Source organism: Fukomys damarensis, unplaced genomic scaffold (assembly GCF_012274545.1).
Source record: "Fukomys damarensis isolate Sample0158 unplaced genomic scaffold, DMR_v1.0_HiC HiC_scaffold_20, whole genome shotgun sequence".
NCBI lineage: Eukaryota > Metazoa > Chordata > Mammalia > Rodentia > Bathyergidae > Fukomys > Fukomys damarensis.
The window spans coordinates 1,866,571-1,879,285 of NW_022900932.1; the positions used below are offsets into that span (position 1 = coordinate 1,866,571).

The 12,715-nt window shown below is 43.9% G+C and overlaps 1 protein-coding gene across 1 annotated transcript; it reads right to left on the reverse strand.

The window, feature by feature from the left end:
- Positions 1-553: 553 nt before the first annotated feature.
- LOC104848000 (butyrophilin-like protein 2) lies at positions 554-8,725 on the reverse strand. The gene is made up of 6 exons (XM_010603671.3): positions 8,576-8,725; positions 6,053-6,073; positions 3,515-3,893; positions 2,298-2,548; positions 1,562-1,657; positions 554-985 (listed from the first exon to the last, which is right to left on the reverse strand). Exons 1-4 carry the CDS (start codon positions 8,682-8,684, stop codon positions 2,329-2,331), a joined length of 729 nt encoding a protein of 242 aa, XP_010601973.1. The 5' UTR covers positions 8,685-8,725; the 3' UTR covers positions 554-985; positions 1,562-1,657; positions 2,298-2,328.
- Between the last annotated feature and the right edge of the window lie 3,990 nt (positions 8,726-12,715).

The following is a 12,715-nucleotide window of genomic DNA, read 5'->3' on the forward strand; positions in this document are numbered from 1 at the left end:
TACACAACTAACTACATGCAAAAATGTGACAAACACAACCTTGGCTCATAAAAGTCAGATATAAAAATTACATGTATGTATAATTAATCAAAGCTAATCTATGAGGTTAGAAATGAGAATAGTCGTTATCCTTGGGTGGTTATTGCCTGGAAACAGAAAGCTAGATTTTTCTGGATTACAGTTAAGTTTATCTCCTGATCTGGGTGCTAGTTTTGCAGGTTTATTTGTTTTTTAAAATTTATGGAGTGTTGCATTTAAAAGCAGTATAAAAGTTTCTAATTATGCTACATTTCAGTACATTTTGTATAAAAATTATTAGGAGAGGGAAAGGAAATATTTTTGTGATATTGATGTAAATGTGTGCTGTAAAACAATGAATGTGTAAAAGATGATGTTGACAGTTTTGATCCTATGATAATTTAAATTTCTATAAATGGAAGACAGCATAAAATTATAAGAAAAATACAGACAAGAAATGAATTCAATATTTATAAGAACTAAAGAACAAGTATAAACTGCTAAATAATTTTGCAGAAAAAAAGATATCCAGGTAAGCAGTAAGTGAAAAGGGGGTGCAAATTCTCAGAGAAGAAAGCTTTGGGGGAGGTGAAGAGAGGGCACTTGGTCAGGTTACAAGGGAGAAGGATCCCGAGTCACAGTAAGGGAGACTGATGACCAGGGGCCACCTTAGGGAGAGGTTTGGAGGAGATCTGATGGCTCAGTATTCATTTCCATAGCAACTCATGTAAATGACTTTCTTCCTCAAGACATTGTCCTCAATGCCCAGAGCCCATTCTCTCTCATCCCTGACGTCCAGCTGTCGTCCCACCTCGCTGACATAAGCCTCTCCCAGCCCGGTGTACAGAGAAGGCCGTCAGCTCTCGGCGGGACAGCTGGCTGACTGAGTGTTCACGGGTTATGCTCTTGTGCTCCTGCAGGAGAGCCGATTTCAGGTGAGCTGTGGCAGCATCCAGAGTCACATTCACTGCAAGGAAAAAGTCCATCTGATAACGAATCAATGCTGGAAAGTATTCATTTCATGCTATTAATACCTAAACAAGAAAATCGATGTTTTAGTAACATATGGAATTTCCAGTAGAGCTCATAAGGAACAGAAAACAACCTATGAACATGTAAGAAGACCTCCACTGGCAGAGCAGGGATTGCCAATAAATAATACATCACGTTTGTAAAGGTCTTAGGGAAGTGTTCATGCCAACCAAATCTCATTGAAAATCTCAGCCCTCATCCTCAACAGCAGGACAGTTATCCCACTAACATTTTTTCTTCTCCTCCCTTGACTAGTTGTTTAGGGAACGGGTGATAGAGAATCAAGTTATTGTCTTTTAGTCCTGTTGCTTCTATTGTCACTGTTAACTTTAAATCTGTCCATAACTAAGCCCGGTTACAGGAATATAAACCAGGGCTCTCAATATTCAATAATGACCGAATACTCTCTGAATGCTTTCTATCCTTGACCACTGAAAAGAGACGTCAAGGAGAGCCACCGTAAGTCCCACTGCGATGTGTACTCCACACTGGTTCTATTCGTCTAAGGTACCTTTTTTATAGCTCCTCCTCCTGGTCAGGCCAATGGTCACAGCAAGAAGCAACCCCTAAATAGGCAGTATCTTCCACGAAAAACTCATCTTGGACTCTGAAAGGAAAACCCAAGAATTCCAGCAAATCATGAAACTAGAAAAATACCAAGATTGTCCTTTCAATCTGAGCGGCTCCTGGGAAGGTAAGCAGCTGGTCTACTGCTTTGTAGCTGCTGAGGAAAGGCTGTAAGGTTTTGACTTCCTCTCGCATTTGCTCCTCTCCGCAGTGTGCATGCGTGCAAACACACACACGCACTGATCTTGTCTCTTCTCTTTTTAAATTATATCACACAATCGAATAACTGGGGTGGCAAAGGATAAAATTACTCAGACCAGACCCAAGAAGACGGTGTTAGGGAAAATTATTTTTTCTGCACCAAGCAGAAAAAAACTTCTACACTTGTTTTCACATAAGAATTGAGTGAATAGATCTTGTAAATTAGAGTCAGTTATTAGAATTTAGTGTATGCCCAACAATAAGTGTATGTCTAGGGCTCTCTAAGTCTAAGGTATGAATGAGAGACTCAGAGGAGTAGGATACCTAGGAGTCCTGATGACCAGATTTGCAAGATATGGCAGAATACTAGTCAGAGAGAAAGAAGCTGTTTAAATTTTAAAGAAGAGTAATAAAATGAGAAAGTCTGAGTTGGTCATATATTTAGTTCCAGACCTAGAGGAACATATGGGGTCGCCAACCTGAGAGAGAAGAGGCTGCCGTCTTTTCTCCTCACCCAGGGGGGTTGCTGATGGAGCAAGTCACGCTCGCCACAGAGCAGCCTGTGACCAGTAGGAGCGACTCCACGTGGAACGGCCCACGGCTGCCCTGACGCAGGGCTGCTGAACCCCACGGCATCGTCCTTCCTCCTGGGTCCCTCCACTGCACGTGGGGAGGTGGGAACCAACCGTCAGAAGTGCACAGCAGCTGTTTCGCTCCATCCTCTGCCCCTCTGCGGTTATCAGCGGGGCAGAACCCACAGCTGGGGAACAGAGGATGAGGAAGCAAAGCCTGGGGCCCCTGCAGATGGTCACGGGGTCCTGAGTTCGAGGAGAGGGGCCACGGAAGGTGTGGGGAAGAGAGCCAAGCTTAAGGGGCCGTGGCACTCCCCTTAGACATGAGGGTGGATGGAGGTTTTCCTTATTTTGTTTGTTTGTTTCTTGATTTGTTATATGTTTTTTAATCCTAAGTCATCCTGGAACAGACTAAGAGGCACATTAAATTTTCAACTCCCAACTTTTTTTCCTGTCCCTGAGAACAGAATAACTTTTAACGTAGCATGGATCACATAGACACAATAAAAAAGAATAAAGGGATAATCTCAAAGACCAAAGTCATAAATAGCCATGTCTAACAGCAGAAAATGATGGGGCCCATTTAACATATCAACATGAGCTCCTGTTATATTCCTTAAATATACTTACTAATTTGGATTCAAAATCCATGTAAGAAGTATCTAAAGTATCAAAGATTTTAGCATGTCCTCAATGATATTTGCATAATGTGGAAATTGATTCTAGGAAGCGATTTTATCTTTCCTTCTCTGTTCATGCCAAGATTGCCAGTCTTAAAGATGTTTGTTTACATTGTGAATATAATTTAGTCTTCAAATTATTACACTTGCTAGTAATTACATATTTTCCAGAATTTTAATAGCACACTGTTAAATAAGTCTGGTAAAACATTATGGAGTAAAATTCTCAGTTTTTCCTAAATATGGGTCACTTTGTGGAGATATTCAGAAAGATACACGTTCTCTACACATAGTATTAAATTTAGTTCATCTGAATTTGTGGACTTGAAGTATCTATGATAGTTCCTGGAGGTTCAGTATAATATTGACAATGAAGAGAAATTAAGAAAATTTCAGATGACAGAGAGATTTTTCTAAGAACAATCACATTTAAATGACAGGAACGGGTGTTGGATCCAAAACATAGAATCCTTCCCTGCCACCCTCCCATCCAAGCTGGCCTCTTGGTAGACGCCGTCTTCTTCAAACAGGCACCGGTACTGCCCATCATCGGGGGTTCTGGCCTTGTGGATCTGCGGGGTGAGCCTCCCCTCGTGGATGGTGTTGCTCACCAGTGAAGTCCTCCCTCTGTATTCTGACATCTGTTCTCCAGCCACGTGGTCCCCATCCATATGCACATGAACTGCGGGGTACCGAAGGGATCGGAGCCACCTCACCTCCGTGCTCTGGGCATTAGTCTTGGGGGACAGGTAACGGGTCAGCTGAATGTCTTCTCCTACTTGGACAAGGATGGGCTGGGAAGGTCCAATCACTTTTAGGGAAGCTGTTGAATGCAGCAGACCATACACAATGGATGGATCAAAATGGAGTAAGTAACACCATCAACGAGGTTGTCTCTGGTGAGGTTCTGAACCCACACGCAACCTAGGGGTGGACTGAGGCTCAAGGTCATCCTATGGATAGGTGGGCGTCTCATGGACTCAGGATACAGGTTGTCCCTGTTCAAGGAAAAACCTTCCCAAGATGCATGCCAGTATGAAAATGTCACTAATTGAACTTTTACCTGCTCCTACCTGTAATTTTATTCAGTAGCTAGACCAATAATGAAATAATTTTTCAACTGAAACTCCCAAAGTAAAATGAACACTTAATCACGTCAGGTCTCCACGACTCTACTTCTTAATCTGTCCATGCCTCAGTTTCTTAAAGTATAAAAATTGTTGTACTCCCGTGAAAATCGTAAGGTTGTTGTGGGGTTACACGAATACCTTGAATAAAGTGCTGAGATGATCATGCTGCGTGAGCAGAGGGGCACGGGTTTGTGAGATGTGAAGGCATTGGAGCCAATCACGGTCTCTGATTTCATCATGGCCAAGGGCTTCCTTCAAGTATTTCTAAGTCAGGTCTAGCCACTGTTTTACTTCCTCAAGGTTCCATGTATATGGGATTAATTAAAGTAAGTGTGAGGTATGCTTTTAGTAATGAAAATTGAAGAAAACTTCCTTAAAGTATTTCTAAGTCAGGTCTAGCCACTGTTTTACTTCCTCAAGGTTCCATGTATATGGGATTATAAGCAAACACTAAATTTAATGATGAACATTTTAAAATACGGAATTGGGAGGTTGGCAAAGTAGAAAATGCAAAACAATAATATATGTACAAATGGAGCTTGATTCTTTCACTGATGGACATAGCCCTCCTCTATCCGACAGAGAGTTAAGGGCAGCTCGGGCTTTCTCCCTTGTTTTATTTTGGCCACAGCTGATCATCAAACTTAGGAACAACACATCCCGAGCTGTATTTTGTATTCCTAGTCTCCAGTGAGCATGTCAAGCTGGCTCAGAGAGCGCAGAGGAGGGACTCGGCCTAAAATCTTCCCGAAGGACAAGGCCCGCGCTAACCTGCTCCAAACACTGCTGGGCTCCCTGATCTGGGTCTCACAAGCTCGGTCCAATCAGGTGCATGGGCAGCACCAGGAAGAAGCGGTCTTACAGGAAGGGGCAGGGCTCGCAGGCTGTCTTTCCTGAGGTTGTGGAACCATTTTTGACCTTCCTGAGACTCCGCCCTTTTTATTTATGGCTCAGTGGGTCCAAAGGTGTCACACTGGATTCTGGCAGAGACTGGAGTGTTATATTTTTAAATCCTGCTTATCTTTTAAAAAATTCCTATGTGGGCTGAAAGGTGTACTTAAGCTCAGGTAACATGCAGGTACCCCCTAGCCCGGTCCCACCCATCCCAGAACAGGTGACTTGTTGGACCACAGGGTATTGATGAAGCAAGAAATGATTTATCCAGCTTCAAGTGTATCTGAGCAGGGCACAGGCGTGTTGTCACGGGCTGGAGGAGCGCCGTGGAGACAGGATGGGGGAGGTGGTAAAGGAGAAACCGAAAGCAGCTCAAGCACCAGCTGGAGAGTTTTAAAACCGCTTATTTTAGATATGTAAATTAAGATCTGCAGTCTAACAAAAAGGTAGGATAGATAAGTAACAATAAAGGAAAGCCACACAAAGCATAGGGAAGTTCTCACCCCAGTGGCAGGATCCCAGGTTGCACCTAGGAACAGCTCCCTCCCTTCCTCCTCGAAGATGAAGTTGAGAGGCCCCTGGAGTGAGAAGCGGGGCGTCTCTAAGGACAAGAGTGTGCAGGGGTGGGGTGACCTCCAGCTGCCAGCACGACTAAAACGGGCCTGCAGGCTCCACACTCACCCGGAAGGCAGTTGCCTTCCCTCTCACCACACAGGCCCGGAGGGTGGCCGAACCCCTCAGAAGCACCCAGGGGAATCGGAGACTCCCAAAGTAGCAGGACACACATCGGGGAAGGCTCCGAAGAAGGCTGTGGAGCTCTGAGCTTTTCCAGTCCCTCTCACGCTAAGCTAGCACAGCCCTAGGGAAAGCCTGCCTCAGTTTCTCATCCGGGTCCGCGTCTGCAGCAGGTCCACCCGCTCCAGCGGCCCCACCCAGGGCCCCGGAGCACCCTACTCACCCCTCTCAGTCTGCAGTTTCTCTGGAAGAACAAGAAGAACATGTTAAGAAGTTAGGAGTAAAGGAAAGGAGAGAAACTTAAAAATAAGGGCTAGCACTACATTTTACTGAAGAATTCGGTTTAATTAAAATATGAAAGTGTTATTTCCTGTGATGATTCAGCTAGTAGTAACAGCTTTTTCCATTTTTTCTGTCGAGTAATTCTTTTTTTTCTCATTAAGTTTATCGGTACTTTTTAGGTGTACACTACAGTTACATTCATCATCGGGATCTTGTACCTTCACATGATGCATCTTGGTTCTTATTTTTCCCCATTCCCCTGCCCTCCCTGCACCCCTCCTCCCTTTCCTATTTATAAAGACTTTGTTTCCATTTTTCCTTTTCTCATATTTTTTTCTTTTCCCTTCTTTCCTTTCCCCTAACCTTTCCACTTTCTCTACTCCTCTATCCCTTTTCTTCCTATTTCACATAATCAGTTATACAATTTGAACCTTGTTTACACTTTCAGTTTTTCACACCAGAGAAACTATTTGGTATTTATACACGTGTGTCCTATTTATTTCACTTAAGAGTATGGCCTCAATATGCATCCATTTAGCTATAAATGACTCTTGTTTCTTATTCTTTATGGCTGAGTAGTACTCCATTTTATAGAAAAACCACATCTTTATCCAGTCTCCAGTTGATGGGCAATTGGGCTGTTTCCAAGTTTTAGCTATTACAAACCATGCTGCTATAAACATGGGTGTGCATATATCACTGTGGTATGATTCTTTGATTCTTTTGGAAAGATACCCAGCAGAGGGATAGCTGGGTCAAATTAGAGAATCCCAGTTGTTTGAGATATCTCCATATTGATTTCCACAGTGGTTGCACCAGTCTGCACTCCCACCGGCAATGGAGAAGGGTTCCTTTTCCCCCACAACCCCACTAGCATTTCTTATTGGTTAATTTCTTGATAGCAGCCATTCTTTGTGGGGTGAGGTGGAATCTCAGTGTTGTTTTTATCTGCATCTCTTGAATGTTCTGTCTAATAATTAAGTTTTTGCTGATATTTAACTATTATCCAAAAATAGCGCATACTCTTCATATAAATGTATTGGAAAATATAAAAATATGGAACATAGGCAAATATGACTTATAATTCTAAACTTAGGATATATAGTGACTGTTGTTGTTTTTAAGAGTAGGAAAAATTTATTGAGGGAAAGAAAGCTTCTGTCTAAGAGAGACAGAAGGGGCACCAGAAAGTGGGTTGCCCGCCCACCCCACTTTTCAAAGGTGTTTCATATAGCCCAGCCATGTGGTGAGGTGGGTACTAAGTGGGATAAAACCATAAGACCCAATGGAAAATTACAAGGTGAGCGTGGGAGGGGTGAACCATGACCAACAAATAAGATTACAAGTATAGTCACCCAGGTAATATTGATTAAATGGGGGTCAAATGAGGGAGCAAGTCACGTAGCAAGCATACAAGGGTTTTCAGTAAGCGTGGGGGTCAGGGTTGTAATATCTGTTTTTTAACATTAATATATAACATTTATTTTGTTTTAATTTGTTTATACAAATAGTAACAATATATCCAAATATCGAAAGTGTCCTAAGTTTGGCCAGGGATTTAGCTCAGTGGTTCGGTGGCCTGCCTTGCAAGTGCTTGCTTTGGGGTTTCCAGTGTATTAGAATGAGACACCAGGAGAAGGCAGAGCTTTACTTTAATGTTTTAGAGAAATCCATCATGGTTATTTGTACACATTCTTGTTGAAGAAAGAAGTGTTTGTATTCTAAACAAAAGCAGGTAAAAAGTCTGGGCCCAAGCGCCGAATGTGTCATTTATCAGCGTTGTCCTTAGGACACAACGGCAGCGGCCTCAGCACTTTGCACAGTTTCTGCAGCACCGAATCTGGAGCCTCTGTGACCCCACCCAACTTCCTTCCCGATGCCCTGTCCAGGGTTTCTGCTCCACTCTTCCCGGCTGCACTTTCCTTGGAGCCCTACTATTTACCTCCCACAATGAGTTTTCATGACTGTTTTCCAAAGTACATCATTTTGTCTGGTAGAATTCAGCTACTGAGATTTCCAAGTTCATTTCTTGGACGGTTGTTTCTAATGTCTTACTTCAAGGTGTTTTTATGCTGCTTAATGGACGGGAATAAGTAGCTGCTTTTCTTGCACCCAAAGCTTTCTTCTGCACAGAATCAAGAGGATGGACGGATAACTCCGTGTGTTCCCTCCGCTGATCCCAGTGCTCTCTGTATAAATTTTGTTGCCTCCTAAAGCCTATGTCAATTTATGAGCACAGTTGCCATTTTTACTCTCATCACAAGAGGAAAGAACTAAAGAGCAAGTTGGTTAAGTAACGTTCCGATGGCGACACAGGTGGGAACGGAAAGCCCCTTTGGTACAGGTGTTTAGGCTGTGGAGCCTACACCTTAAATAGCAAACTAGCTCTTCAGAGTTGAGGTCAGTGCATCACTAGTTTTGCTGGGACGGTGCAATGTACAGTAAAAGAATAAGAGGATCCTACCTTGATGCTTCACGGTCAGCAGGAGGAAGAAGTAGGAGGCAAGCACACCGGAGAGACTGTAACCTGGAAATTCCACCATCCTCCCTGGGGCACACACAGGAGAAAACATGCCTAAGAAAACCCATGCTCTTTGTTCGGGCTTAACAAGGAATTAACATCAGCCTCTTCATAATCGAAAATTAAAACGTCGAAGGCTCCATTTCTTTGTAATCCCTGATTGTGCCCAACCCTTTCCCCAATGAGCCGCACTTCAGTTCTTAGGCCTAGAGGAAGCTTCCGGATTGACCTGAGGAGCACTTGTGAGCTCATCGGACAGTAATACTCAAAAAAGAAAAACTGCATGGGCAAATCAGAGACCGTGCGGAAATTATAGAGGAAGATTTGGATTGTTTCCATCTTCCTCCTGATCTTCCCTCAGTCCTTCATCACCACCATTTCCTAGATGCAGAGGGCAGAGCTGAAGGCTCCACTTCCCCACTTTTCCACCAGGAAGCCAGTACTTGGTGCCATCAGTCAGAGAACTCAGGAGCACAGGGCCTTGGAAAGGGCAGGAAAGAGTGGCATAAGTGGTGCCATATAGGAAGATGTCGTGGAAAACGAGCTTAAGTGGCTGTTTAGAATAGCCTTGAAGACATATAGGGGTGAATAAAAGAAATACCCTAGTTGAAAGAGATCAGCAAACCCAACAAGCCCATTATAGCATACTACTACTACTACTACTTCTACTACTACTACTAATAATAATAACTGACCAGGTAACCACTGTGGAAATCAGTGTGGAGATTCCTCAAAGAACTAGGCTTAGAGGTCCCACTTGACTTAGCCATTCCCCTGCTGGGTATCTTCCCAAAAGAATTAAAAGCATCACACCACAGTGATAAATGTGCACCCATGTTCATAGCAACACAGTTTGTAATAGCTAAAACTTGGAAACAGACCAGTTGCCCAACGACTGGTGATTGGATAAAGATGTGTGTGTGTGTGTTTTGAAAATGGAGCACTACTCATCCATAAAGAATGATAAACTAGAGACATCTATAGCTAAATGGATGCACATTGAAGCCAAACTCTTAAGTGAAGTAAATAGGACACAAGTGTAAATACTGAAGAGTTTATCTGGTGTGAGAAACTGCAGAGTAAATGAGAACCAAAATGCATGATTGATCATGTGAAATAGGAAGAATAGGCCCGAAGGGGAAGGGTACATAGAGAAGGGGTGGGGGGAAGGAAAGAAGGGAAGCAAAAAATATGAGAAAAGAAGGAAAAAATAGAAACAGAGTTTTTATAAATAGCAAGGGGTACGGGGGTGGAAGGGAAGGAAGGGAAATGGGGAAAAACAAGAACCAAGATGTATCATGTACAGGTACAAATTCCCGTTGATGAATGCGGTCATAATGTACACTTAAAATGGAGCGATACTCGTAAAGGAAGACAGCTCTAATGTGGAGAATGAAAAATTCAGAGTGGAAGATATGTCAGACTTACTACGTCAGTGTGCCAGGTACCCTACTGAAAGAAAAGCTTGCTTCACGCTGAGGTGGAAGAGCCCACCCTGGAAATGTGGAGTCATTCACGATGCCTCTTTTCCAGGATGTCGTACTCGTAAGATCTTTGTCGGGGAGTGGGCCAGAAGTCAACCATCTGGATGGAGACTATGAATTAAGAGTTCCCAGAGATTACTATTACTTCAATATCTATCTTCTTTGTAAAAATGTCTGCTTTCATTTAAGACGCATCTAAGAAAAAACAGGTATGAGCTCAGTCGTAACGTGTGGGTCTGAGGGACTCAAATATCTACATGAAAACGAGACTGAGCGTTACAAGACAGCACAGACCATCAGTAGCTCACACGTGAAATTTATGCTTTATTTTTCCTCAGGCTAAAGGGTACTGCTGATGCTTCCTCAACTCTTGTGAAGAGCAAAAACATTTTCCACAGAGTGAGAGCGAAACAGCCCCACAGAGCTCATTCCAGGCACCACCCCTGGGTCCCGTGAACTACGACCCACGTGTGCTACACACCGCTTTAAAGGTCTGCGTTCCTTTATTTACTTATTTATTCTTTTTATTGAGTTTATTGATACATTCTAGGTATACAATACAGTTACATTCATTACTGGGATCCTGTACCTTCACATGACAGGTCTTGGTTCCTTTATTTAATTTTAAAGCAGAAAGGGAAAAACCTTGCTTACCTGAAAGGAAAAAATTGCCCAAATCAAGGAAGCTTCTGAAAAATGTTGTGAAAACACTTTTTAACCTCACCTAGCGCTCTGGGATGGATTTGTGAGCGGGAATTAAAGGAAGGATAACTGCTTTGGACCAGGATTATCAAAAGGGGCCCTAAGAGGACACTAACAGAGAGGGAAAAACCTTACTTACCCGAGAGGGAAAAATTGCCCAAATCAAGGAAGCTTCTGAAAAAGTTGTGAAAACACTTTTTAACCTCACCTAGTGCTCTGGGATGGATTTGTGAGTGGGAATTAAAGGAAGGATAACTGCTTTGGACCAGGATTATCAAAAGGGGCCCTAAGAGGACACTTGGCAATGTCTGATGACACTTTTGACTGTCACAACTGAAAACGGGACCAGAATGGTTAGAATCAGAGATGCTCCTGAGCATCCGGCAGCGCACGAGACAGCCTTTAACACCAAGATTCCCCCAGCCGGTGAGATCACGGAGAGCACTGCCACGCACTGTCTGCTGCCGGCACGTCGAAAATATTTTGACACATACTTTGCAGCACAAATATTGGACTTAAATGGCAAACTCTAATTGAAAGATTTTAATCAATAAGTTTTTTACTTTCCTATTTTACCATGGAATGTAGGTCAAGGATCTGAACCCGCTGTTGATATTAAATATCATAAACTCTGATTTGTCACAATATGTGATTTAATACACATGTGCAGCACTCAATTCTCAAAACAACTCACATTTCATTTAATTTTCTGCATACGATGCAAGTGTTGGGATGTAGTGATAAGTGGTCACTTGCATGCAGATGTTAGGTAAATACCAATCCTGAATTCCCAGACTGTACGCCTACGCTGTGCATCCTCATGTCAAAGAAAATCGCAAATTACTGCAAATCATGAGCATTCAGGATTTCTTTCAAGTAAAATGTGTTAAATGTTAAATCCCCTAAAGACCAAGTAGTCGCAGCTGTTTTGTTCAAAATGCTAATTAACTGGTGAGAATATATTAATTCACTTCATGAAGTCTGAAGTTCCTGTCTACATAAACGTCGAAGTAATTCCAGTTTGTTGCATGTTGAGACCACACAGTTTTTAGCGAGAAGGCCAAATAATATAAGACTTCGAGACGACAAGGTGACTTTGTGTCTACCTCTGAGACCATGGACATCTCGCTGTCCTTTCCTGAACGTCTCCTTTCCCTCCCTCTGGTGGAGACAATCATCCCTGACATTTTCCAAGCTTGCAGCGTCACCACGTCACAGAAAGGACATCACGGCTCGGAGCACAAGCCCCACATCACACAAAGAAGAGAAAAAGCACGATCCCGATTCTCCGATTTTAAAATAGTGCCTTTCTGAAGCAAGCTTCCCTCTCAGCAACACTGCGAAGGCCAAATGGACAGAGACAGCACTCGGAAAAGTGGGCAGGGAGGGCTGAGCGGGAGGCGTAAAGGAGAGGTGCGGGGCGGGGACACGGCTCGGAGCACAAGCCCCACATCACACAAAGAAGAGAAAAAGCACGATCCCGATTCTCCGATTTTAAAATAGTGCCTTTCTGAAGCAAGCTTCCCTCTCAGCAACACTGCGAAGGCCAAATGGACAGAGACAGCACTCGGAAAAGTGGGCAGGGAGGGCTGAGCGGGAGGCGTAAAGGAGAGGTGCGGGGCGGGGACACAAGACACGGCCATGCCAGCCCCGCCTCCCCACGGCCGCCCTCCCCCGAGACTGTCCCGCACTCGTGAGCCTTCGCTCCGGGGTCTTCTCCTCCCTCGGACTCAGGAGCCTCCTTCGGGTGCACAGCGCGGGCGCAGAGCCGGCTCAGATCCCGGCCTGTGCTCTTGGGGACAAACTGTGGGGCAGCGGGCAGGGGAGGCTCTGGGCGGAGAGAGTTAATGCGGCCGAGCCGAGGCCCCAGTCGGAGGGGCCCGCTCGCCCCCACCCC

Bases quoted from the DNA above. Each gene is read 5' to 3' on its own strand.
- LOC104848000 (XM_010603671.3), bottom strand. From the start codon at position 8,684: ATGTTTTCTCCTGTGTGTGCCCCAGGGAGGATGGTGGAATTTCCAGGT. The intron at 6,074-8,575 runs GTAGGATCCTCT...TTGTTCTTCCAG, and splicing joins GCTGACCGTGAAGCATCAAG to AGAAACTGCAGACTGAGAGG. The intron at 2,549-3,514 runs GTTCCTGTCATT...TGATAACCGCAG, and splicing joins ATGTTTTGGATCCAACACCC to AGGGGCAGAGGATGGAGCGA.